This window comes from Rhea americana, unplaced genomic scaffold (assembly GCF_003343005.1).
Source record: "Rhea americana isolate MKP2758 unplaced genomic scaffold, rheAme1 scaffold_177, whole genome shotgun sequence".
NCBI lineage: Eukaryota > Metazoa > Chordata > Aves > Rheiformes > Rheidae > Rhea > Rhea americana.
Window position 1 is genome coordinate 1,145,721 of NW_028185894.1, and position 25,000 is coordinate 1,170,720.

General features: G+C 41.4%; 1 protein-coding gene and 2 non-coding genes across 3 annotated transcripts; all 3 read left to right on the forward strand.

Annotated features, from left to right (window-relative positions):
• Window positions 1–4: 4 nt before the first annotated feature.
• Window positions 5–21,017, forward strand: TTF2 (transcription termination factor 2; the record flags this gene model as incomplete). The annotated part of the gene is made up of 22 exons (XM_085301477.1): window positions 5–93; window positions 1,369–1,455; window positions 2,216–2,282; window positions 2,739–3,719; window positions 4,567–4,693; window positions 5,857–6,048; window positions 6,265–6,422; window positions 7,473–7,554; window positions 7,863–7,976; window positions 8,955–9,105; window positions 9,836–9,941; window positions 11,012–11,202; window positions 12,077–12,230; window positions 13,011–13,102; window positions 13,745–13,827; window positions 14,462–14,601; window positions 15,463–15,633; window positions 16,213–16,271; window positions 17,145–17,298; window positions 18,332–18,414; window positions 19,447–19,521; window positions 20,613–21,017. Coding segments are annotated over 22 exons (3,501 nt in total), but the record flags the coding sequence as incomplete, so codon positions are not given.
• Window positions 21,018–24,496: 3,479 nt separating this feature from the next.
• Window positions 24,497–24,579, forward strand: TRNAL-CAG (transfer RNA leucine (anticodon CAG)). Its single transcript has one exon. It is a non-coding gene; the product is annotated as a tRNA-Leu (tRNA).
• Window positions 24,580–24,785: 206 nt separating this feature from the next.
• TRNAI-AAU (transfer RNA isoleucine (anticodon AAU)) lies at window positions 24,786–24,859 on the forward strand. The gene has a single exon. It is a non-coding gene; the product is annotated as a tRNA-Ile (tRNA).
• Window positions 24,860–25,000: the final 141 nt, after the last annotated feature.

Below are 25,000 nucleotides of genomic sequence, written 5' to 3' on the forward strand. Positions count from 1 at the left end.
GACGGGCGTCCGCGATGGCCCCAACCAGGGGAAGAGCTTCTACGTGTGCGGAGCGCAGGGCGCGGCGGCCTGCGGCTTCGTCCTGCCGACGCCGTAGGTGCCGGGCCTGGGTGCGGGGGCCGCGCGAGCCGGCGGCAGGGGGGGGGCTACAGGCGACCCAGGGTGACACGGCAGCAGGGTCAGTTTTGGCCCGGGTTGGTCCCCTGGGCCCCGGTTTCGCTGGCGGGCGGAGCTGAGAGGGGCTGGGAGCGCGGTGGGGCGGGGAGAGGCCTGCTCGTGCCCCGGCTGGTCGKGGTGGCGAGGCACTGTACGGCTGAGGTGAAGCTGCCTGCTGGCTGCGTGCCCTGGTGCATAGTGCGGTGAAAGCAGGCAGCCTGAGCACARGAGGAGCAGGAGCTGTCACTTCTTGTCAGTTAAACACCTGAATTCTTCCACAGCCCATAAAACTTACCCATTTCTGTAGCCCCTATGAGTCCTGTTAGTGGACTGATATATGTCACTGTAATAGGTGATGTGAAAACAGTCAGCCCTAAGCCTTAAGGAGGAGGACACACAGGTTAGAGAGAGAGACATGCTGGTTGCTCTGATAGGCAGGCACCCCATCACAGCAGATTGGATTCGATTTTTTTCATGTTTCTTTCTGTATGAAAAGCATGGCTTAAGGAGAATGGAGTATCTCATTACAACCAGATTGTATATTTGGAAGAAAAGAATGATTTTTTTTCCTCTGCTCTACCARTTGTATCTTCTGTCTTCTTTAGAGAATATTGTCTCTTTGTATAGCTCTGTTCTTAGGTAGGTGCCAGTTAAGGCTTTTCATGTGTGCCTGTGCATAAATAGGTATTATGGTAAAGGAGATGCCTAGGAATCAGTCACCTAGTATCTCCAACTGCCCATTGACTCTCTTGAGCTCACAGGCTTTTTTGTCATCAAATGTAGAGCACCACCTGATGACTAGAGACCTATGCATTTATTGTCCAGATGATTCGCCTGTGTATCTATTCCTGATTAATTACATTTCAGATTCTGGCTTCTAGAGATTTGTAAGCTTCTGCATTGAGGCGATACAGAAAATTCTTCTGACTTGAGTGTATGTGGAGAAATAGAATAAGAGTTTGTTATTTTTTCATTTTTTTTTATGTCCTGCAAAKGAAAAAAAAGAAGGATTAGCATTCTGGCTGTTTGAGGGGAAATCTAGTGTTATCTTAGCAGTTCTGGACTACTCTTTTCTTAAGTAATCTGTGAGAAGATTCTCCTAAGTATCTTCTCCTGGGTAGTGTAATGCTGTTGCTGTTCTGTGAGCAGCTTTTGTTGCCTTTATTTCTCTTTCTCTCTCCCCTTTTTATTTTTTTAATCTCCTCTTTTCAGTATTCCTGCTTCTTATTGTTTGATCCATGAGGGAAATGTGGTGGAGCTGCAAGTCTTGATTCAACAGCAGGACAAAGATGACTACAAGTAAGTTTACCCAAAGTGGAAACAAAGATGGTATGATAGCCACTGATTTCAACACTAGGAATTATTTGGTGACAGCTTGCTCACATGCTTCCTTTTAAAACTGCCTGAAATAGTCATCTATGCTTGAGACCTTTACCTAGTATGTTTCAAAATGTTTGCTCTTTTTATTTGTAATTGTGTTCAAATATATAAACCTAATGAACAGAAAAGAGCTGTTTTTAACAGAATTGGACATAGCTCTGTTGTTAAGTTCATCAAAGATTTGTGATGGTTCTATTAAATTCAACAACTGTAATTGGACAAAATTCTTGCAGCAGTCCCTTTTGGCTGCCAGTTTAAAAAGTCTCATTTGAAGCCATTGTTCCTGAAGTGCTTTTAAAGACYGGATGGCCTATGCAGTGTGACAAGATTAGCTCTTCTCTCACCCCTTGAAATCCCAAGAGTCTTCTGAGGTTTTGATCATAGTCAATGTCTGAGCAGTAATTAATGTTTTGCCACAATATCTCCAGCTTTCATTTCAAGGTTTAAAAAAAAAAAAAAAAAAAAAAAAAAAGACCAAGAATCTACCCAGAAAATGGTTTTGCAGTAAAAGCTGTATGTTACTAACACTGACTTTTGGCTATACGGAAGTCCAGATGTAAAGTGCAGATCAAGAAATCTTGTCTCTGATGTTTTTGGTGCAAGCTACTTATTTAAATAGYATTTAGAAACGTTCCTTTACAGGCTTATGAAGCTCAAGTCTTGTTTTGTTCTCTGGTAGGCTATTTTATCGATGCCTTAAGAGTAAATTGAATGGGAAGAAATGGTGTGGAAGCRTCCCATGGCAGGTATGAGTGTGTCATTTATATTAGAATATCTGCTTGCTCCAGAATGACTGTTCATTATGTAATATGTAATTTATTCTGGGATTACACAGTAGGAGAGTTTGCACTTCCTAGTTCCAACAGGCTGTCAGCCTGCTGCACTTCAAGAGAGACCTCTCACTCCTAAATGCATTGTATCAAGTAATCCCTGTTCTCCAGTCTTAGAGATCTGGATTTGCTCTCAAGGTGTTTACATTCCCAACAGTGGGAATGGCAAAGACGGTAGAAAAGCAGCAGTGATTTTACAAGGAAAACGGGGGGGAAAAAAAGGATGAAATGTTTACCCTTACCTTGTTAAAGTGATAAAAAGGTGATGTTCATAGAGACCAAAATCTTGCTTGAAGTAACTAGATTATGTGCATAGTTTGTAGTATTTCATAATTTGTATGTTAGCATTAACTCTACTTGTATGTATTTCAGGATCCAAAAGCTACCAAAGCATCAAAAAACTTAGAATCACAGCCTACTTCAGTACTTCCTTTCAATCTCAGTGGCCAACGAAATCCATTCAAAGTGATAGACAAGAATCGTGAGCCATCATCCTGGAAACAAATRAAACAAGGCATTGGAGAGGAAAGTAAAGCAAAAGGAGGGAAAACAGAGAAAGAGAGTGTACCGGTGTCAGATAAAGAAAAGAAATCAACCTCAGACTCCTCCAYAGAGAGAGAGCCTTTAGAAGGACAGAAAACTAAACAGAAGCAATTCAGAGGAAATGAGAATGGCTCAGAATTTAAGGAAAGCATGGTGTCTGAATCTAAATGTAGTCTGTCTGAGACCTGGAAAGCAAAAAATGCCCCTTGGGATGAAGGGAAATATGGTGGCAGTGGCAGGGAGTCTAAGAAGTCTTCTGAATATCTGGAAAAAGAGGCAGGTGGAAAATCCAAGTYATTTTCAATAAGCCTTGGAAATCAAAGCACAAGTGCTGAGTGCCCAAAGGAGGGACAGCTCAGAGAGAAAAACTTAAAATGCTGTGGGGATAAAGAAACCAAAGAGAGAAAATGGATTGGTGGGAAGAACGAAGAGTTGAAACCAAGGTCTGAAAAAAATGCAGTTTCCCCAGCAGTACTGCAGCTAACAYTGCAACATGCTCCCTCAAAGGGAGGAACAGGGGCAGAGGCAGCACCACCCAGAATAAAAATAAGGCCAGAGCTGGGACAGCCTGCTCAACAAGTGTCTCATGGTGACAGTGRTGAATCAGTACTTGTTTCTTCCACGTCAAGTAAAGGTGAACCTGAGAAATTGGTGCTGGATTTGCATCCAAGAGAGATGCTTCCAGGAGCTTCAGGGAAGAGTAATCAGGRGGCATCTTTGCCAGGAGCGGCAGCATCACTTTATACAGAAGGACCCCAGGACCCTAAAGCTCTTCACAACCATCTTGTTGTGCAGCTGAGGCAAAAGAAGGTTATTTCCTGCTGCTATTATTCCTTTTTCTTCCTGTATATTCAGGGTGACTTCCCCCACTGTTAGGCAGCAGAAGGCAGTATCCTCTTGYAGCAGTAACTTTCTGAAGTATTTGAAGTTTTGGTGGGAAAATTCAACATAGGCACAGATTAGGAGATTTTTTTTTTTAAAACTACATATGAGAGAATTCCCTTAATGCAGTGTAACTTTGTCTTTGGGGTTGTTCAGTTTTGACTTGCCTGAGGTTGTCTGCCTCTTGCATAGAAAGTAATTTGTATAAGATGGAACAGTTTGTAGTGAGCTAGAACTTTAACTGCAGCTATTTGTTTGTCTCTTTTGATCTTGTGGAGAAAGTTATAATTTAGCCATGAAAACTCATACTATGGTGCAATACAATATCTTTCTGGCTGCTTTTTTATAATTGATGATAATATGCTCCAGAATTTTTATTATTAAAAATATCTCTGCTCAGAGCTCAAATCAAAACTTTGAAATGAAACATCAGAAATGTTGTTTCTAATGGCAAATAGCCTGGACTTCGGGTGCTTGCATAGATGCTAAAAGATCATCCAAGTCATTTGACTGCCTATCCTATTTCACAAACAAGTGGAGGCCCTGCATCCTTCCATATCTTCTAAAGTACTATAATTGTTAATTTATTTTCTGCTAAAAGACTATTTAAGTGCACTGAAGTGGACTTAAATGCTTTTGGAGTTTGTAGAACTGTGTTAAAATAGGAATTGTCATGGTATAAGATTACCATTTTTAAACTTCTGAYTTCCTGATTGTTCCCTGTGGGCAGTAATGTTAGTAAAGCACATTCATTTTGGATTTTCTTGTTTCGTAGAGTACACTGGCTACAGTGAATGTTCAGCTCCTACCAGATAAAGGGAAACGGTTGTTAAAGCAAGTGCAGGATTTGGAAGATGCACTCAGTGCTCTTAACATTTCAGCGAGAGACACTACGGAAGAAGGTAGGACTTCTCCCCACCCTGCCGTGAAACTTCGCAAAGCAGTTTGCCTTGCTATAGTTGTTAATGTTATGGGAAAATAGCATAATTTATACATGGTATGTATACTCTACAGAAATTATCTGTTGAGGTTCACTGAAGACGAACACTGTTAGTTGCGGGTGAGAGGGAAGGAGAGTGTGAAGAAAATGAATGGAGAAATTCAAAGGTTTACTTTGTAAAGAGTGGTGGTTTCCTGAAAGAGTTTTCTTCCATGATTAGGATCCAGCCATGTGTTCTGTTTTCAGCTTTGGCTATGTGATTTGAGGCAAGTGTCTGAAAACTTGCCAGTGAAGCATTAACTTTGTCTTTGTTGGGGTATATGAAACAAAGTATATGCCTGCTGCTTATGCCAGTTTATTTTGCCTTTTGTGAGCAAATGTACAAGTTACTTTACAGGAATATCACGCTAGAAACAGCTTGTCTTGTATATGGTAATTCCCTAATTCTATAAACTAGTATTAATTAGTTATGGAAGAGAGAGGCATTTTGTTGAGCTGGCTGCATCATCATCTCAACAGTGGAACTATTTTGTGATTATGCTATCAGTTACATTCATGAAAAAATCTAGTTTGTCAACTCTGGAAACTGAAGCTCTCTAGGAGAGAAAAAATAACTCCAAGCCACCACAAAACAAGCAGTTCCACTATCTTGTACTGTGTCTACTTTTAAGCGAGAGACCCTTTCAGGAAGGAGAGGATAGCGCAGGGTTCTTGACCCATTTGTTCTTGGATGTTTCAGTCCTTTTCTTAACCAAAACATTGACAAGAAAAGTGTGTCTAACCAGAGTAAATCCTATGGGAACAACACACAGGACTGGCCTCATGTAAACCCTAACCTGGTCACAGTTGCGAGGTTGACTGTGTCGGTATAAACCTCACAGTGTGGTGCAGCTCATGCCTCAACGACCCTCAGTTAGGAGCAGGCTCAGACCATGCATTGGAGCAGCTGCAGTAACTCAGTTACCGTGGTAATCTGCTACTCTGCTGTTACTCAGTTGTGTGTGACCACTTAATAACCTTTTGCAAGCAGAYTGTTGGACAGCTGTCTGTAAAACCAAGGCTGTAATACAAAACTCTGAGGTCCATTGTGAAACTTTTTCAACTTGTAATTCCTTTCTTCTTAAGGGGAGGATAGTCCAAGGAGTGGCTGTCACAAGGAACCTTTGCCTGACCCATTTGGCAGACCAGGTGGAACAAAGCTTGTAACGCYACTTCCACTGTGGGATCCTACAGCAAGGGCCTCTTCAGGCTCATGCAGTCACCCCTCTGCTACTGCTTCTTTGGGTTCCAGTGAATATTGCAGTCATGGTTTTGGAAGTAAGTATGGGAAGATATTTTTCATTAGAGCACAGTGGTGAGCACCGCTTCTCAGAGAAACCTGAAACTTATGGATGTGTGACCTTTTGTGTTACTGAGAGCTTATGCTATGCCAAGGTGTCTGTGGCCACTAAGATTCATCTTTGAGATTAAAAACTGTGCTTGGGAGACTTAGCTTTGTAAACTTGCCTCACCTGTGATACTGTGTCTTTCTAGTGAACTCTGGCATGCAGAATCTGTATGGGGGAAGAATGACAGAAGACCGAATCAGAGCTGTACACAGTGCTACAAGCGAGGCTATTAATCATCTTCACAAATCTCTAGAATCCTGTCCAACAGAGCAGACAGTGGCTGAAGATCCTTCTGGACTGAAGGTGACTTGGCAAGAAAAGATGTTGACTGTTGAACTTAGAGGTTTCTTGTCAGCTTCATCATGGAGTGTAACATCAGAGATATTCTATGATCAGAGATGATGCCCTTGAGCGTCCTATCCCTTCACACTTGAAATTACTTCCCATTTTTCAACCTGCTGGGAGAAGGCGATCTAAATATTTCCTGCCCATGAGAGTTGTTTCAGACTGCCAGTATTATGTTCTGCTCTTTTGCTTGGAATAGTAGTACCTCAAACAGTGCAACAAACTCAATTATTTCTATATCCATGACTTAGAGTGGAGACAGGTAGTTTCTTCTAGTAAGAAACAGACCTTCCGAGAACTCTGTTCTTGCTCTTTTCTCACAGTTAAACCTCCTAGCAAGCTGTGAGCATTAGTTTCTTAGTATTGCAGAAGTCTGAGTCTGTATAACCCTATAGACTCTAGATCAGTCAATTCTGATCTGCTAAAGAGCAGCTTGTGATCAGTGTAGTGGTGTAGAACCCATTTATAAGGTTCTGTGCAAGGTGTTGAAAGGCACATGCCTCTGTAAGGTGGTAGATTTATGTGTAGATATCATATAATTTGTAAGATTCACTTGAGACCTTTCAATGCTAGAGAAGTCATTAAATGTCACATGGTGATAGTATTTAGCCTCACTTCATCTTTCCTAAGAGCCTGTAGGAGCCTTAGACTTGATGAGGAAAGAGGGAGTGCTTTTAATCTCTCCCTCTTTGACAGTGACACCTGTTGTGAATGTGACAGAGTTAGGTGGATTTTCCACTTGAATAAGCCACCTTTTGATGCTCTCACAAGTGTGAGGCTCAAGGACGGCTTACGTGGAAGCCTTAGTGGGTCTGACATACAGTATTGCTGGCCTCCTCTCTGCAGGAATTGTTTCTCGTGGGTGTCCCTGTCAATGTGGGACAACAATAGGTAGACAACTTCCTTTTAGTAAAATGGTAGTAGGACAGCTCAGTGCAATAGTTTGATACAGAAAGCAAAGTGTCTGTGCAAGGTGTTTCCTGCAAATCCTGTGTCTCACCCTCTCAGGTTCCCCTGCTGCCGCACCAAAAGCAAGCGCTTGCATGGCTACTTTGGAGGGAGAACCAAAGCCCATGTGGAGGAATCCTGGGTAAGCCGCAGAATGGGAAAGTGAATTTGAGGGGCAGATTTATGCGAATATAAAAGCGTGGTCCATAACTGATTATTAGCCTCAGAGTAAGTTATTTGTAGGCATGTTAAAGGGCTTGTTCTTCTGTGTGTTTCAACCAATTACAGCTATTAACCCATTGTTAAATTTTGCCCTGAAATGGTCAAACTTCTGCTTCCAGGATTCCCAGTGGTACTTTTCTGTTTTGTTGGTTGTTTCAGAGTAGATCTGAGTCAGAAGGGCTCATTTCTGCAGGTCATCACAACTTCTGTCTGCCTCTGTCTTTCCAGCAGATGATATGGGCTTGGGGAAGACCCTAACAATGATTGCTCTCATTCTGACTCAGAAGAAGCTGAAGACTGAGAAAAGAAAGGAGAAGTTAGAAATATGGCTATCCAAAAATGGTACAGAATTGTTTCTACTATTTAGTGTATATGTTGTGAAGCAGAGCCATTTGAGATACTTAAAGCATTATAGGTTAATGACTCCTAAAACAACAATCTCCTATGTGTACATGCTTGCTTCTGCAGGGAAATTCCATTAGGCTTAATATTTACTGCACTCCCTTGTGAGACCTTTCTCTTGATCAGTGTCATTTGTTCTTCTAATGGATGTGCAAGATTTCCCAACCCCTCACTTTATATTATTTCAAGGGGTTTTTTTGCTTGTTTGGTTGACTTTTTAATTGGTTAGTTTCCTGAACTTGGTAGAGCCAGTAGATGCCAGTTTCAAATAGTTGAATGCTTACATAGTTTTCCTAGCATGAAGACTTGCATTAATTACTTCTTTTGATTCCCTGTGATTGGTTCTTTCTGTGGGATTACTTTACCTTGTATATGGAGATAATGGACATTACAGAGGTTTTAAGAAACGATATTGTTTCTGTGTGTCCACAACATCTGTCAGTGGCTCTATCTTCATGTAATCGGTTGGACTATTTTTTCTGTTTTCCCACTTTTATTGAGTATGTAGATATATATTATATATGTATTTCTGTGGTTCAAAATGATGATACTTCATTTTTCCTAAAACAGAAAAGATATATTTATTTGGAACAACGTTCTCAAGAAAGATCAGAATTAGTTTCTTACTCTCGACCTTTTGACTTATCTGAAGGAGTTGCACAGATGTATAGCATAACTTTCTGAGTGTAGAGGAAATGATGCTTTTAGTGTTTAAGGCTTTTTTTAGTTTTATTTTGTTTTTTTTYCCCTCTCGGAACTAACCACCCCAAGGAGTACAATGTGGATAAGTCTGCTTCACGAGCTGTGCGTACAGGAAAAGTGGATTGATCTTAATTTTTTTTTGACTTGGCAAACCTCTCTCTCTGTTGTGGTCTAATGTGAAGACATTGAAAATCTGTTTGCAATGTTTTTCTGCAGATTCCACTGTTATCCCTTCCCACAGCACTTTAATCATCTGTCCTGCATCCTTAATTCACCACTGGAAGAAAGAGATTGACAGACGTGTAGGCTATGGCAAACTGAGGGTTTATCTGTACCATGGGCCAAACAGAGATAAGCATGCAGAGGCGTAAGTACAAAACTATAAATATGAGCAAGAGATTCTGCACGTCAAAACTGAAATTCAGTGACTCTAGTACAGTGGAAGGAACATGAAGTACGGAAAGGTAGAGGATCCAGGAGGTAGGGCTGATACCTGCTGTTGAGATGCATCATTGTTAGAATTTATGTAGCAAAATTACAATGGTCTGTACCTATGCTGAGTGGTTCTGGTTCAGGCTTTTTTGTACTTGATAACAAAAAAAAAGTTTACATCCTCTAAGATTAGTCTTTTCCTTGCAGAGATGGTCATCTGCAGTTTCTTCTGTGCTTGTGATTTGTGTGGGAAGGTTTTTTTTTTTTTTTTTTTTTTTTTTTTTTTTTTTTTTTTGGAGGGGGAGTGGTTAGACGGTTGGGTTGTTTTTGTTTCTCAAATCGGATATATGGTAAGTCAGGAAACTTCTTGTGCCCCTTTGGCCATGCTAAGCGGTGTTTCTAGGTGCCAAGTTCTAAGCAATGTAGTGTGGGTTCAATACCACTGACTTGCTGTCTTCCTGAGATTGGCCTCAATTTCAGTATTCATAAAATGGGGACAATATGCTGTTCTTTGACTGCTGTGAAGTTCAGTTTCCTGTAAAACTCTGCATTTCAGCTCTTGTAGAACTGGGGTGTTCTTCAACCTTGAGCTTGTGTTTTCTCTGCCTTGCAAAATGAATTCCTCATTCTTTCTTGCTCCTGATTTGCACTTCCCCCTTTTGCAGGCTCTCTGAATATGATGTTGTTGTCACAACCTACAGCATTCTCTCCAAGGAGGTTCCCACAAGCAAAGAGGAGGGGGAAGTCCCTGCTGAGGACTTTGATGTGGAGGTGAGAAATCATGTTGTTGCYGTAATGTTTTGTTCTAAAGTAGTGCAAGCCATTATTGTTTCAAGGAGCACCTTATAGCACAGTAAACACTGGACCGAAGAAATTTTTTTTCTGTGAGTCTCCTGTTGGGTTTGTACAAACAAAACAAAATGATGAAAGTGCTGTGAAGTGCAGAAAGAAGACTAAATTCACAATAAATCCATTTTTGTAGTAATCTTAAACGTTTCAATAATGTTCAATGTTGTATTAAAAAGTAATTGTAAGAGGAGTATGATGATGAACATCTCCTTTTTTTGAGGTGGGACCATGAAGGAGTGCTAGAATACCCTGTTTATTGTTCTTTGCTGTTGGGAGAGCTAATGTCCCTTTAAACTGCAAGAGCTCTGGGTCAGTGTGAACTGAGACTGAGGCAGTCCATATGCTGCTGTCTTAAATGAGGAAACAGCAATATATTTGCTAGGCCATGAAATAGATAAAATGATTGCTGAATACCAGTTGGACTTGGTTCCACAGTATAGAAGTAGTACGCTTTGAATCCAGTCCCTTCTGTCTTGCTTGTATTTGATGTTTTTGTTAGCTAGGTCTGTATACGGATCCTCTTGCAGCTCTTGAAGCAAACAGGCCTTTGAATTTCTTCAAAGTTAAAGGTGGCAATGTCCCTATAAAACTGTAGAGAGGTTTTGTATTTAAAAGCACAGGATATGCTGCAATAAAGTAGTTTTATGCAGTCCTTTGTCCCAGCCTATCAAAACTGATCTGGAATGCCTTCTGGGAGGGAATGTAAGGAAAACAGCAAAGGATTAGAAATTGTCATCAAGAATATGCAAACACGTTCTCTCTCAGTTTACCAATTTTTGTGGAAGCTTTGCAGAGATGCTTTACTGAGATAGAAGTGCCAACTACAATGAAATACTCACAACAGGAAGTATGAAAATAAGAGCTCTGATTGCTGCTGACTAATGTAAGGAAAAGGCTTCTTACTAGAAGAATAATCTATTGGTTTGTGGCTTTTAGAGTGCCTGGTCAGATTATTGCTCTGGGTTGTAAATATAATCTGCTTTTTCTTTCAGGGTGGGTCACATCCTTGTTCACCTCTGCTCAGGGTAGCTTGGGCTCGAGTTATATTGGATGAAGCTCACAATATTAAAAACCCAAAGGTTCAAACCTCTATAGCTGTGTGCAAGCTGAGAGCCAGTGCCAGATGGGCTGTGACTGGGACACCGATACAGAACAACCTGTTGGATGTGTACTCTCTGCTGAGGTGAGCTGACTGCCAATAAGAAATGGGGTAGGGCTTCAATTTCAGTGGCTCTATAGTGGCAGTGCTGCTGAAGTTGCTTATAAGTTGGAGAGGTTTCTAAGACATAAGGGATAGTGGGACTAGTGGTTTAAACTTTACAGGTACTGGATTACAAGCCTGTTGTCGAGTCCACAAGCCTGTCCATGTGCTACTGCCCTGTTGCTTGCAGCTATTCCGCTTTCATAGAGGACAAATTGGAAATTAGTTGAACTCTCCTTCGTCTCCAAGATGAATACCCACAAAACCAATTTTAATGAACAGATGTTTTATATGATAATCTTTGCTCCTCTCAGGCAAGCCGGTAGGAAGCTTGTTAAAGGAGTGTTGTGCTACAACAGCTTATAAGGAAAGATTAAAAACTATGGCTTCTCCTAACAAGCCATGTGCAGGTTAAGCACTCTGTGTTCCTCAGTGTTGAGTAGAAAAAGATTATGGAGGATGGTGGAGGACCAGAAAGAACTCACATTTGAAATTAATTTTGTATAAATGAAATTAAAAAGCACAGGACTTTGAAATAACACACAAATAGGCCTTTGGCAAATGCTTGTGCTACTTGATGTACCCTGTTTAATGTTGATACTTGAGAGAGAAGCTAAGAGGAAGTGATAGGTACAGAACTAAGACGACTGTTTCATGGTGCCAATAGTGCTCATAAGACTTTTGAGCAAACATGTTATCAGTGTGCTGAAACTGAATGTGTTTTACTACTCCTAGCAAATGTGGCTGAATTGGAAATGTGTTGTTTTGGAGAGCAAGGAGTTTGATTTTGGTCACTCAGGWGTGACTGAAGAACTTCTCTTCACTTGATATGAAATCTCTTTCCCTCCTGTTGTAGGTTTCTGCGTTGCTCTCCTTTTGATGAGTACAAGGTGTGGAAGTTCCAGGTAGATAACAATACAAAGAAGGGAGGAGAGAGGCTGAGCCTGTTAACCAGAAGCCTCTTATTACGGAGAACTAAGGAACAGTTGGATTCAGCTGGCAAGCCCTTGGTAAGAATCTCTCTCTCTCCACAACTAGAGAATCTTTCCATTGTTTTCCTTGCGGCAGACCATTTTAAGTTCTTTACATGCATAAGTCTGTTAATGAGTARGTTTTCCTATCCACTGCAGTCCCTTCAGCAAGAGGAGTAAGTGTCTGTGGGTTTGACTGTTTATCTAGAAAGGAGAAATATGCAGTTTTAATGTGGCTAAGCAGAAGAATCAAATCTTTGTTATAAATCCCCAGTAAAGCAGAACATGTAAACTAATTGGAAGTAGACATCTGTTTAGAGGAAAGTTAGTCTAGCCCTCTGAGAACTAAAACTGCTGGGCATCAAATAAATCTGGTGAAGGTTGGGGCATTGACTTCCTGCATTGTTCTTTACTTAGTTTAACAGACTGTTTATATGCTGTATTTGTAAGTCTATTTAAGGTGCAGTTCTGGTGCGCTGTCCAGTTCTGAATGGGGAATGGAGGAGCTACACCCCCAATAAAAGCAATAAATCAGCCTTTCCATGGTAGCTATATGGCAGGCCATACTAAGGTTCCTTTTGCCTTTTGTTATTGGCTGATTCAGAATTAAAAATTTTAATATCTTGAATGTTAATCAGGCTCCTTGGAGTTCTGTAGGCATCTATGCGTAGTCATAGTTGCAGTAATGTTAGTAAGTTTAATGAAGAAAGGATCTTTTGAGTCCTAGAATACTGTGTAAACTCTTGAAATACTGGTGTTTGTGATGCTCTGTAAGGTTTTTGCACTATATACATCTCATCTGCTGTATTTTTATTTCAGGTATCTCTGCCCCAGCGTAGCACTCGGTTACATCAGTTAAAACTTTCAGCAGAGGAGCAATCAGTGTACAATGTGCTCTTTGCAAGATCCAGGTACAAATGTGGGGCGACTTTTTTTCTTCCTAATATGAAAAATTACAAGATAAGATTATATTTTGGACCAGTTCTGTTTCCTGGGAAGTAGTTAAACTTCCTTTTCTGACTGTCAAACAAGTTTGAAAACATCCTACTTGTAGTAGCAAGAGTTGGGAAACTAATGTAAAGAAGACTAGTACATTTTAACCTCCATTTTTGTCTGAAAATATAATGATAGAGTTCAGTGACACCCTTTTTAAAAAAAAAATAAAATAAAAGGGTCTCTTTGAACTATGTTGCTGTTTAAAAAAAAAAAAAAAAAAAAGCCCTTCTGGTTGAGTATACCTTTGAAGATGTTGTTTTGTATTTTTATGGATCGTGTTGTCTGTTTGGTACCTAACTCTTAGTATACTCAAAGTTTTTGGTAATAAGACTTTTCTTCTGTGTTTTCTAAAATGGATCTAGCTTCTGATTTTTTTGAGTTAAACAAAACAGGCTTTTGTGACCTGAGGAGTGTAACTTAATGGAATTCATGAAATATACCAAATGGTTAATGAAACCCTTTTTAGCTCAATAATTCATCAACTTGTTTGCTACACAAGTAATACTGGCCTTTTTCTTCCCACTGTAAATCCCACAGTATTTGTCTTGTTTTTCCAGATCAACACTACAGTCCTATCTAAAAAGACAAGAGCAGAAGAATCAGTGCAGAGAGTATTCTGATGGTAACCCATTTGAGAGAGGTTTGAACATCCTCCCTTAAAAGTATTTGTAGAAGTGCCTCTGTTAAGTGCACAGATAGAGAGGGGGAATAGACTTGGAAATTCTATGGGAAACACTTTGCCACTGCTGTTACGGAGAGTCCTGCTGTAGAGCCTTCGGGTGTGAAGTATTGAAGTCATACCTGTAAAGTCTCCTCCTGCTTAACTTTTAGGGGACTCCTGTTTAAGTATCAGTAGGTCTGAATCTACCAATCTGCTTGCTTGCTGTGAGTAATAGTGAGGCATAGTTAGAGGGATGATAAAATAATTGTTGGAGATTGTTCATAGACAGTTTTAGGTAATGACTGAAGTGGGACTGAGTCAGTATTCCTAAGGTCTGTCCTCATTTTTGTGGCTCTGGGGAAATTTCATGGCTCTGTGCTTAAAATTCCCTTCTGAAATAAGGGAGTGGTATCTCAGAGGTGTCAGTGTTAGTGATATTGTGATATATAACATACGTGATATCTCTATTTGTGTTTTTTTTAAGTGGAGTTTGTGGGATTTCTATGTTAAATCAGGATTTTGCTTGCTTGTTGATTCTTGTCTCCTGTTAATCAAACTCCTACTTGGAAATGCCTCTGAGAGCTCTTGGTATTCTCCTTCCTTTTCTTGGCAGTTGCACAGGAGTTTGGAGCCAGTCAAAAGGAACTGCTAGCAGGCTCCCAAAGTACCCCCCAGGTCTCAAGTACTGTTCACGTCTTGTCTATGCTTTTAAGGCTCCGTCAGTGCTGCTGCCACCTCTCCTTACTGAAAATGGTAATTGCATAGTTTTGTAGTGTGGGTGGGATACTTATCGTTGGGGGGTTTCTTTGCAGTTATGGGGAGAGGGGTTGTTGTTTGTTTGGGTTTGATGGGGGGGATTATTTGTGCAAGTTAACTGGTAAGTGTGCTGTAACACTGTTGTATCATTTAACTAGGGGTGTATGAGTTAAGTCATTTCTTGAACCACACGCTTTAGCGCTTGGGAGGTTTGTAGCTAGGCATACTTCCTGCTGAAGTCAGTTGAGTTCCCCAGCATGATTATATGGTCAGCTGTGGCTCTTGAAATGCCTCTATTCAAATTAAAAAGGAATTTTAAGGGCACAGAAACAAAAAAGAAGAGGATAAGTCTTGATCCTAATCTAGTCCTGAAAAGCTCACAAGTGCCTTTTTTAAAGGCTTGTGTATCAGAGTGACTTTTTAAATATCTTTCTCCAATCCTGTACGAAGTAGTCTAAACTTTCAGAATGTTTGTTTTGTTATAAAAAGCAACCATAGCATAAGTCCAGAAGTTAAGGAAATAGGCAGGGATGTTCCCTCAAACTTCTTTAATCCTACAAAAGTTAATGCTATGGAGGGGGGACGCTGAGGGGACTGGACCACAGAAAATGGCTGGGCTCACATGCATCCCTAAATAGCTGCTGACTGGAACAGAATATGGAGCCAGGGGGACTGTTGGTCTGACCCAGCAGGGTGTTTCTTATGATTCTCTGTTCACATTGCTTGAGATATCTTCAGTCTGTGCAACCTCTGCTCAGGTCAGTGGATCTGAAGGAAGCTCACTACTAAATTTTAATCTCAGGCTTGCCTGCCATCTCTTATTATATTGTTTCCTCCCCCTTCCGCCCCCTCCTGCAGGCTTTGGACCAAGTTAACCTGACCAGTGAAGGCCTTTCCCTCTCCCTTGAGGAACAGCTTAGTGCTTTAACCCTGTCTGAGCTTCAGACTCCTGATTCCAAGACAACTGTCTACCTCAATGGCACAGCTTTTAAAACAGATCTCTTTGAAATCACCAGGGAGAGCACCAAGGTATTCTGATTGTAATTTTTGCATTCCTTTGAGAAACTTTGGTTTCAGCACTTCATCTTTAAATGGTTAATGAATTGTCATGCGTTGACAATTGTAGGTCAGGATAATCTGGCAGTTTAGACGAAAGCAGATGAGTGGATTGATCTGCGAAACCCCTTCTGGAAAGGCTCCAACTTACCAGGTTTTGATGGGTACCTCTAATAAAATTGTGAGGGTCTGGCTATGCTGATAAACTGTGCAAATCTGGAGCACTTGATCCAAAGAAGTTTAGAAAAATAAGCATGTGAGAGCATGTGGCTTGTGAAGAACTAGAGGAAATGTGAGGGCAGTGAGAGGAGAGATGGTAGCAACTTGCCTTCTCACAGAATGATTGGAATCTATGATATGTGTTTGTATCACTTGATTTGTTACCATGGTGGTAGTTGTTACTGTGGTGGGAGTTCTTACCAATGACTCTTAAATTATCTTGGAAGTCTGAGCAGAGAAGGCATTATACTTGGTTATTTTTCTCACTTTCTACTCTAGTAAAGAGTAGCCAACTACAAGCTGAACTGAGACAGCAAGCTTTTTTTCTTGCAGATAGCTCACCTCTTGGCTGAACTGAAAACCATCCAGAGTGGCTCAGAGTCTCAGAAAAGGTTAGCGAACTTTCACTTTCCTTTTGTTGCAGTGATTGAGAGAAGGGTGTATTTTGATGATAACAAAGGTAGTTTAAAACATCTGAATACAAAACTCCTGGTACAATAAAATGGTGACAGTACTGCAGCACTTCAAAGCTGATTATAAGAAGAATCCAAGGAAAGACAAAAGTAAGAGCTGAAACTCTGAATGCAAGTTAAGTAGTAGGTAAGTGTAAACTAGGGGAGTGAGTGAAGAATCTCAGGCCTTGAGAGGCTCAGGAGAACGTTTTCTCCAAAAACAGAATTTTAAAAAAGAATTTGATCATGCTGGAAAGATATTTGCCCTCAGTTTTAGCCCAGAGGCAAACCAACCAAACAAAAAAAAAAGGCAGGAGAATAGAGCAGAGCCTAAGATATATGAACATGCTGATCTCATTGTGTTGCTGAAGTCCTGCAGCTCTCACTGTACAAGCATTCTTTGTCTTCCTTAGCACAAAATTATTGAACAAGTTACTGCCTAGCTTGCCCAAAATGCTTAATCCAGAGACTGCAGGGAGTGAAAGGATCAGGGAAATCCAAGTTTGGTGGTGTTATTGACCAGTTTCATGGAAAATGCTCCGATATTGTGATGACAGGTGGCAACATAAAATCAAAAAAAAGAGTTCAGAGGCACCGACTGAATTTATCTAAGTTTATGGGGTGTTAGTTTTCCATAGCAGGTTTAGCACTAGACTAACAGGTGAGTCTATTTCTGCATTGGGAAGGGACTTCTCTGTCCAGTTTGCAGTGAAGGACAGTGCTTATATTAGCCTCTTTTGGGTGAGGCACTGCAATAAGCAAACTGTTACAGTACACACAACACTTGTTTTGAACACCCTGTTCTGTCTCCAGTGTTATTGTGTCTCAGTGGACGAGTATGCTGAAAGTTGTGGCTGTGCACCTCCAGCGACTAGGCCTGAAGTATGCTACAGTGGATGGCTCTGTCAATCCTAAACAAAGAATGGATGTGGTAGAAGAGTTCAATAACAATCCTAAAGGGCCTCAGGTATGAAACTGGGTGGAGAAGCAGTTACTAGCACTGCTATGAACAGATGTGATAACTAACTTCATGACACCACTTACTGGTGTTGCTTTCCATCTGGATCTCAAGGTGGCAAGATCAGCAGGGAAAGGAGTAGCTGCAAAACAAATGTGTATCTTAAAATGAGCGGTATAAGCTGCTAAAATTCTCCCTCATGTTAATCTTCTGTATTGAGATCATGCAACTCCTAGGCTAGTGCAAAGTTGTCTAAGTCTTCAGTACGCTCAAAAATCTTTCTGCCCCGAAGAGTAATGTGGAACGTAACAGCCAATTAGCTCTACTCGGAGCAGGTCAGTTGTTTCCAACTAGTCAAAAGCTGTTGCTCATAGTGGTACGTGTTCATCTGAACATTGATATTGCTGTGATTTAGGCAGGACAGGTTGCCCTCTCTGAGGATGGATATCTCATTGGAAGGGGTGAATGTTGTGCTAGTTTTCTTTGCAATAATTCTTGAACAAGATGCTAGCTACAAAACAGATCTTTCTCATTCTAGCTTTTGACTTGAAGTACTCTACCAGCTATAAGAGTCAAGTTAAAGATCAAGATTTTAATTTCCCATGAACTTTAACTATGTAATTGAGCAACATGCATAACAAATATTTTTGTCCTTTACTGATTGAGTTCTTTTTGTGCTGTACAAGAAAGCATCTCTAAATCGATCATCTGCCCTTTCTTCACCACCTACTGTTATTCTGAATACTAGACTATGTGGAATCAAAGGGAAATGAATAGCATGCACATGTATATATGTATATCTCGGGGTGATACATGTGCAGTAGTAAGCTGGCCTATCTTAGAGCCACTGCTTCCGTGCCCAGGCTTCTGTATCTCATCAGTTGATATCTGACAAACTCCTAATAAATATACCTAGAGAATATAAGTGTGATGAACAGGTTTCTTGGGTCTGATCTTTGATTCAAATTAATATGTGGAGTATATGAAGCATTCATTTTCTGGAAACGAGTTTCTCAATTTAACTGTCTTTTGGCTTTTGAAGGTAATGTTGATCTCATTGCTGGCTGGAGGTGTTGGTCTGAACTTGACTGGAGGAAACCACCTCTTTCTCCTTGACATGCACTGGTAAAGACAAATAAGTTTCATTTCCAAGGATGTATGCGGGACACACTGATTTAGTCTCTCACTTGTGTATATGTTGTGTATATATATATATATGTATACATTGTGTATATTTTTTTTACATAATTGGGTAGGAGGGAAGAATTTACCTGAGAGTGAAGGCTAATGGTTAGCTATGGAAAAGTGTTCCCAATACAATCTGCCTCTAAATCTGTCAGTCTAGTGCTCACTGCTATGAAATACAGGACTGCAGAGGGAGGGGGGAAAAAAGGGGGGTTAACAGCAATCCAGAGAAGCTTAAGTATGCAGTTTGTATCATAAAGGGTACTGAGGAGTTGGCAGTCCCTGGCTTAACTTCTTGCAGTAATAAAAACGGTGTAGTGGTTCCCATGGGGAGTTCATCTTGAAACATTGATTAAAAAAAAATAGTTAGTGACTGGGTATGGGTAGTGTACCTTGGAGTTTTACAGGGCTATGAAAATGCGCTTCAGCGCACAAAGCAGCTGCTGAGTAGCAGCATTAAGGAGACGCTTCTACATTATAAAAGTTAGGGCAATGAGTAATCCCTGTCCCTTTTTGTCAAACTGTGAACCATTGCTTATGGAAACATGCATGAGTGAAGGTGTTTTTCAATGGAGTTTGCCTTTCTGCTTCTCTCACCTTTCCTCATCAGCTACTAAGCTTTCTGAATACTAGCTACTGCTGGCTAGAAATACGGAATTAATGTGAAACAATGATCTAATTTAAAAAGCTTTTTTTTTTTTTTTTTTTTTTTNTTTTTTTTTTAATGTGGAGTTGTAACGAATTTTTACCCAGGGCTGAGGGAAACATGGCTAGGCTGAATAATGGCAATCAATGGTGATCAAGCTAGTAAATCTAAGGTAATTTGAGAGGAGGCTCTAGCTCTTCTATGGAGAAAGAAAACAGGATGCTTTTAGAGGCAGACAAATGAGATGAGCACAAGTGCTTTCATATTTCTATTACTCGTGAATTTAATAAGCTCCAACACTATGCAAGCTATTTCTTCCCTTACAGGAATCCAGCTCTTGAGGACCAGGCATGTGACCGCATTTACCGAGTGGGGCAGCGGAAGGATGTTGTGATACACAGGTCAGGATCATCCTTAGCAGTAAAAGAGGCAGTTGCTGCTCATGTACTGTCTGGCTTTAGTCTGAGGGACAAGGCCTTGTTTTGAGGCTTGTTTCCTGACTTGTTGGGCACAAGGTCTAAAGGTGGGACTGAGGATCGCTGAGGTAAAAGACTGTATGAGGATACTCTTATATGGCATTTGCCTGTATGATGCTATGGGGCTGTCTGGATTGCTAACAATGTTTTTTGTTGTTGTTTTGTTTGTTTAAAAAAGCTACAAACACTGACCCATGTTTTAGAGGGAATATCCTGTCCCTCCCTGGGAACCCCTATCTTCTTTCATCAAATTGAGATCTTTATTGTAAAGAAAAAATAACTGCCATTTCTTATGGCTATTAAATATCAAACTTTTTGGTGTTAGTGGTTATAGTGCTAAATTTTAAAAAGGGCCAGAAATGATCTTGCGTCTGCCATGCTTAGGGGTAGCCACATGCTTCCCTACCCTTTCTGAGCAGATTTGTCTTTGAGAGTGAACTGGAGCACTCAGAGGATGGGTTAATTAAACATTGCAGGATAGTTGAGGATCTTACGGCAATAACCACTTGTGCTTACTGACTTTTTATTAGCAGTCTGGGGATAGACAACATGTTACCTAAGCTTGGACTTTGTTAGTATCAGTAACATAAACATACAGAGCACTTCTGGTAGATGTCAGAGCTGGCCTTTAGGAAAAAGCACTTGTGATTTTTGAGTATTAAAAGGCTACCCTAGCTATTGTAAGTGTGCAAAAAATTCAAAGCACCTGCAATCTAGAAAACTATTTTGGGTACAATATTTTTAGCATAATAGGTGCCATCAGTTATCATAGAACTGTTCCAGAATTTATCATAGAATTACTATTGCTTGAGGCCTCAAGCGCATCACACTTTTCTTTGAAGTGTTACAGTATCTGGATGCAAGAACAGCTATCTTCTGTGAACAGGTACACTTGGTCAGTCATGTAATAGGCTGCTAATATTTAACTGAGATAAGGACTTTCTCAGTAACTTTCAAAATGCTTACAACATGGACTTTCTCCTAGCAATTGAAACGACATGCTTTTGTATTTTTAGGTTTGTCTGTAAAGAGACAGTGGAAGAAAAGATAGTAGAACTCCAGACCAGGAAGAAAGATCTCGCCCAGCAGGTGCTGTCAGGCAAAGGAGAGTCCTTCTCTAAACTCACTCTGGCTGACCTCAAAATTCTCTTTGGCATCTAATTTATCCTTTACAACAGAAATGGAAAGCAATTTTGTACTTGGGAGTACCTGGGGAGACTTCAGCAAAGAACTGTTGTTTAAGGTGGTCCTTTATTTTGAAAATAACTTTTTTTAAAAAAACTGTTTCAGGAAAGGAAGTTACTGATTTCTGGATTTTTTTAATACTGAAATCAAATAGTGTGTCCAAAGATTAATAAAGTTATAAATTAAGCTATTGCTTAAAATACTTTTGAATCAATATTAAAAACAAATGCTTGCTTCATGGATTCTTGTGTATGCTTTGTGTTTAGAAAGTTTCTTCTTTCAGGATAGGAGAGAAACAGGCATAAGAGAACTGAGGAAGTGAGAGAGAAGCATGAGGTAGGAAAGATCAGAGGCTGAATGGTGAGATTGAGTGAACATGAGACTCCTCTTCCCACCTAACAAAAAAAAATGGTTTTGAGGGTGATATTAAAAGAACATGATACAGGCTTTCAAATATGTCCATAACAAAATGAAGGAAAGATTTAAATACTTAATTTTCTTTACTTAGATATAAAATACCCTCCTTGAAGTAAAGAAGCAGTATCTTTGCCCTGTTCAAAATACTATCCAAGCAGGGGACTGGATTTCTAGTATGTTCCTCTGAAATAGCAAAGAACCCTGAATCTTCSCCCTCCTCCCTGCCTTTTTTCTCTCTAAATCTTGAATACTGTAAGGTTTCCCCACTGCAAAAGTTTCAATGTAGATTATTATTACTTCTTAAAAGAGGTTTAGCTCAGTTGGTTAGAGCATGGCACTGCTAATGCCAAGGTCGCAGGTTCARTCCCCATATGGSCTACAGTAAGGGTTGGACTAGATGATCTCTAGAYGTCCTTTCCAACCTTACCATTCTATGATTTCCATTCTTATAGTAGATGAGCTGCCAGTAATTGGCTCATGCTTTGTAGTCTCTTTCCTCTCAGCACTGATGTATGTTAGTGAACAAAGTTTCTAGGCAAACATTCTTTATTGGTATTTATCTCCTCTGCTCCTCTCCTCACCCTGCAGTGGCCATAGCCATAGCCACTGCATAGTCTRGTTTTCTATTGATTGTACCATTTCTCTGGGATTTAGCACAGTTCCCATAACAAACTCTTCAGCAAAAGGAAGACTTCAGTTTGGAATGGGTCTTATTTCTGATGGCAGGTGGCAGCATATGACACGTTTGAGTGATGATAAGTAACTAGACTTTGGTCCCTGATTATGACTGTTCCTCATGGAACAAGATGATAGCAGTTGGTATCCCTTGAAATGATGGAGAGCTCTATTAGGTAGACTGTTGCCAGCAGGTCGAGGGAGGCGATCCTGCCCCTCTCCTCAGCCCTGGGGAGGCCTCATCTCGAGTACTGCATCCAGTTCTGGGCTCCCCAGTACAAGAGAGACATGGAGCTACTGGAGAGAGCCCAGCGTAGGGCTACGAAGATGATCCAAGGGCTGGAGCATCTGCCCTATGAGGAACAGCTGTGAGAGCTGGACCTCTTCAGTCTGGAGAAAAGACGACTGAGGGSTGAATCTTATCAATGTTGTCTAAGTACCTGAAGGGAGGGTGTCAAGGGGACGGGGACAAACTCTTCTCAGTTGTCTCATGTGACAGGACAAGAGGCAATGGGCAGAAATTGAAGCACAGGAAGTTCTGCCTGAACGTGAGGGGGAATTTCTTCCCTGGGAGAGTGACAGAGCACTGGCACAGGTTGCCCAGAGAGGTTGTGGAGTCTCCTTCTCTGAGGATATTCAAGGCCTGCCTGGACGCAACCCTGTCTAACATGCTSTAGGTGACCCTGCTGAGCAGGGAGGTTGGACTAGATGATCTCCAGAGGTCCCTTCCAACCTTACTGATTCTATGATTCTATGATTTGCTGATCAGTGGTTCCTCTTACTACACACTGTTCCGGTAGAATATGATACTGCAGTGTTAATTATTTCTTACCTGCCTGGATTGGATGTGATGAGCAAGTGATGCTGTCTGATTATTCCACCCTATTGCACAGATAAGGAGGTTTGGGGACAGAAATAGTTGTTTGTGCAGAGTGTGTGTGTGTGTGTGTGTGTGTGTACATACACACACGTATATCCATAACTTCAGATGTGCTGGAAATGCCTTGAGTGGTTCCCAGAATCAAGGACTGCCGTGCAGCCTAGGCAATTTAAGCATACTTACAACTCTCAGCTTGTGGAACATAGTGTGCTTCTCATGTGCCTTACTGTACTGTTTTTCTGCAAAACACACCAGACTGCCTGTTTTCACAAAACAGAGGGCTAAGGGCTAACTTTCTTAAATTACCTTATTGAAAAAGTATACACAAGCAGAACTTGGGCTATAGTTGCCTCTCTGGAATTCATGTTCACTCTCTGATCTGAGCTCCTGTAGCTTTCCTTGGAATGACTTTTAGCCTAGCATGCTTCCTGTTTTAGATACATCTAGCAATATATCTTAAATCAGTCTCTCATACACATTATCCATTCATCCTGTGTGTCTTCCTTTTGGGTTAACTTAACAATAGCCTGAATGCTGCGTAACTGTTAGATGTGGCAGATACTGCCATTAGGATGAATTGCTTTTACTGTATCACATCTTTTCTTGGAAAAGGCTTTAGCCCTTCTTAGGAAGCCTAAAAAACCTATGGCATATGAAGTGACTGAGTCTACTCTACRTTCAACTTACTTACCTTCAGCTTCACAATTTCTCTGAACTCTAGCAAGTACCTCCAGTTACTGTCTTCTGAATGAGGGGAATTAAGACTATGGGGTGTTTTTCATTCGTTAGCTCACAGCTCTGAAGATAATGCAAAAAAAAGTGTTTCTGAAACTATTACTGAGCAATGCTAGCCCAAACGTGACCAAGTATTTACATCTCCCTACAACATAAAATTAACAGGGCCTTGTTTCCTTATAGGAAAAAAATGTGAATTTTACCAATGCTCTTAATATTAAGAAGAAAGAACACAAAGGGTACTTTTTCCTATCAAAAAACTGTCTCCCTTTGTCTCTCATAATATACTCCTGAAATCATCCTCTGTAGGCTTACTAGAAGTATAGCAGAACAAACCAGATTAACATCTATTCAGGAAAGGATGATGGAGTAGGGAATTAGCAAGGCTGCAATAGTTGGTATCTTATGCAAGTATTTAATAGTACCTTGGCACTAATATCATGATTGAGTAGCATTTACACATAGCAATGTCAAAGTTGGCCTTTGGAAAAAGCATCTGTGATTTTTGGTATTAAGAAGCGAGCTTAGCTATTGTAAGTTTGTAGAACATTCAAAGCACCTAGAATCTAGAAAACTTGTGTATGATGTTTTTAATAGGTGCCATCAGTCATCATAAACTGCTGTGGCCTCCCACGTACCGCCGCGGTGGCACTGTCCTGTAGCCCTGGCGTGCTATGGTCCTCTTCAAATCCCCGCTCCCATTTTTCCCTCTCTTCATGGAGATACTCCCCCTCCCTCAGGGGAGAGGGACGCTACRGCCACTGCGTCCTGCTAGAGCGGCTGGAGCCCTGACAACTGCTGGCTGCAGCCGCTTCCCTGCTGCCGTATTTGAACAGCAGGCTCCGTTGTGAAAGCTGTAAGCGACACAGATGTCCGTCTTGGGGAGCGTCCCCTCGCCGGCTGCGCCGCAGCCCCACAGCACCACTTTGCCTCGGCGGGGCTGCGCGGGCGCCCGCGCCGGCGGCGGCGGCAGAGCCGAGGTGGGCCGGCGGGAAACCGCACCCGGCGGTCAGGATGGCCGAGCGGTCTAAGGCGCTGCGTTCAGGTCGCAGTCTCCCCTGGAGGCGTGGGTTCGAATCCCACTCCTGACACACGTGCTTTTTTTTTTTTTTTTTTTGCCGGCTCGGCCCAGGTTTGCTACGTTTTTCGGAGCCTCGTGGGGACGCGGGAGCTGGCGCGGTGGGAGGCGGCATTTCTGCGCGGCCGCAGGCGACGCGGGCCGGGAAGGGGCCGCAGCGAGGGCGCTCGGCCCGGACGTGGCGGTGATCTGGCCGCCGCGGAGCTCTTTGCACAGCACGGCCGGTTAGCTCAGTTGGTTAGAGCGTGGTGCTAATAACGCCAAGGTCGCGGGTTCGATCCCCGTACGGGCCACTCGTTTTCCTGCACCTCTCTTTTTCTTTCAACSACCTGCCTTGCTGTTGGTGCCTCTTTCGAAAGAACGGAAAAGTCGGCAACACAGAGGGGAACAAAGTTCAGAGATGATGAAAAAATGCGCTTTTGGAGTCACTTGGT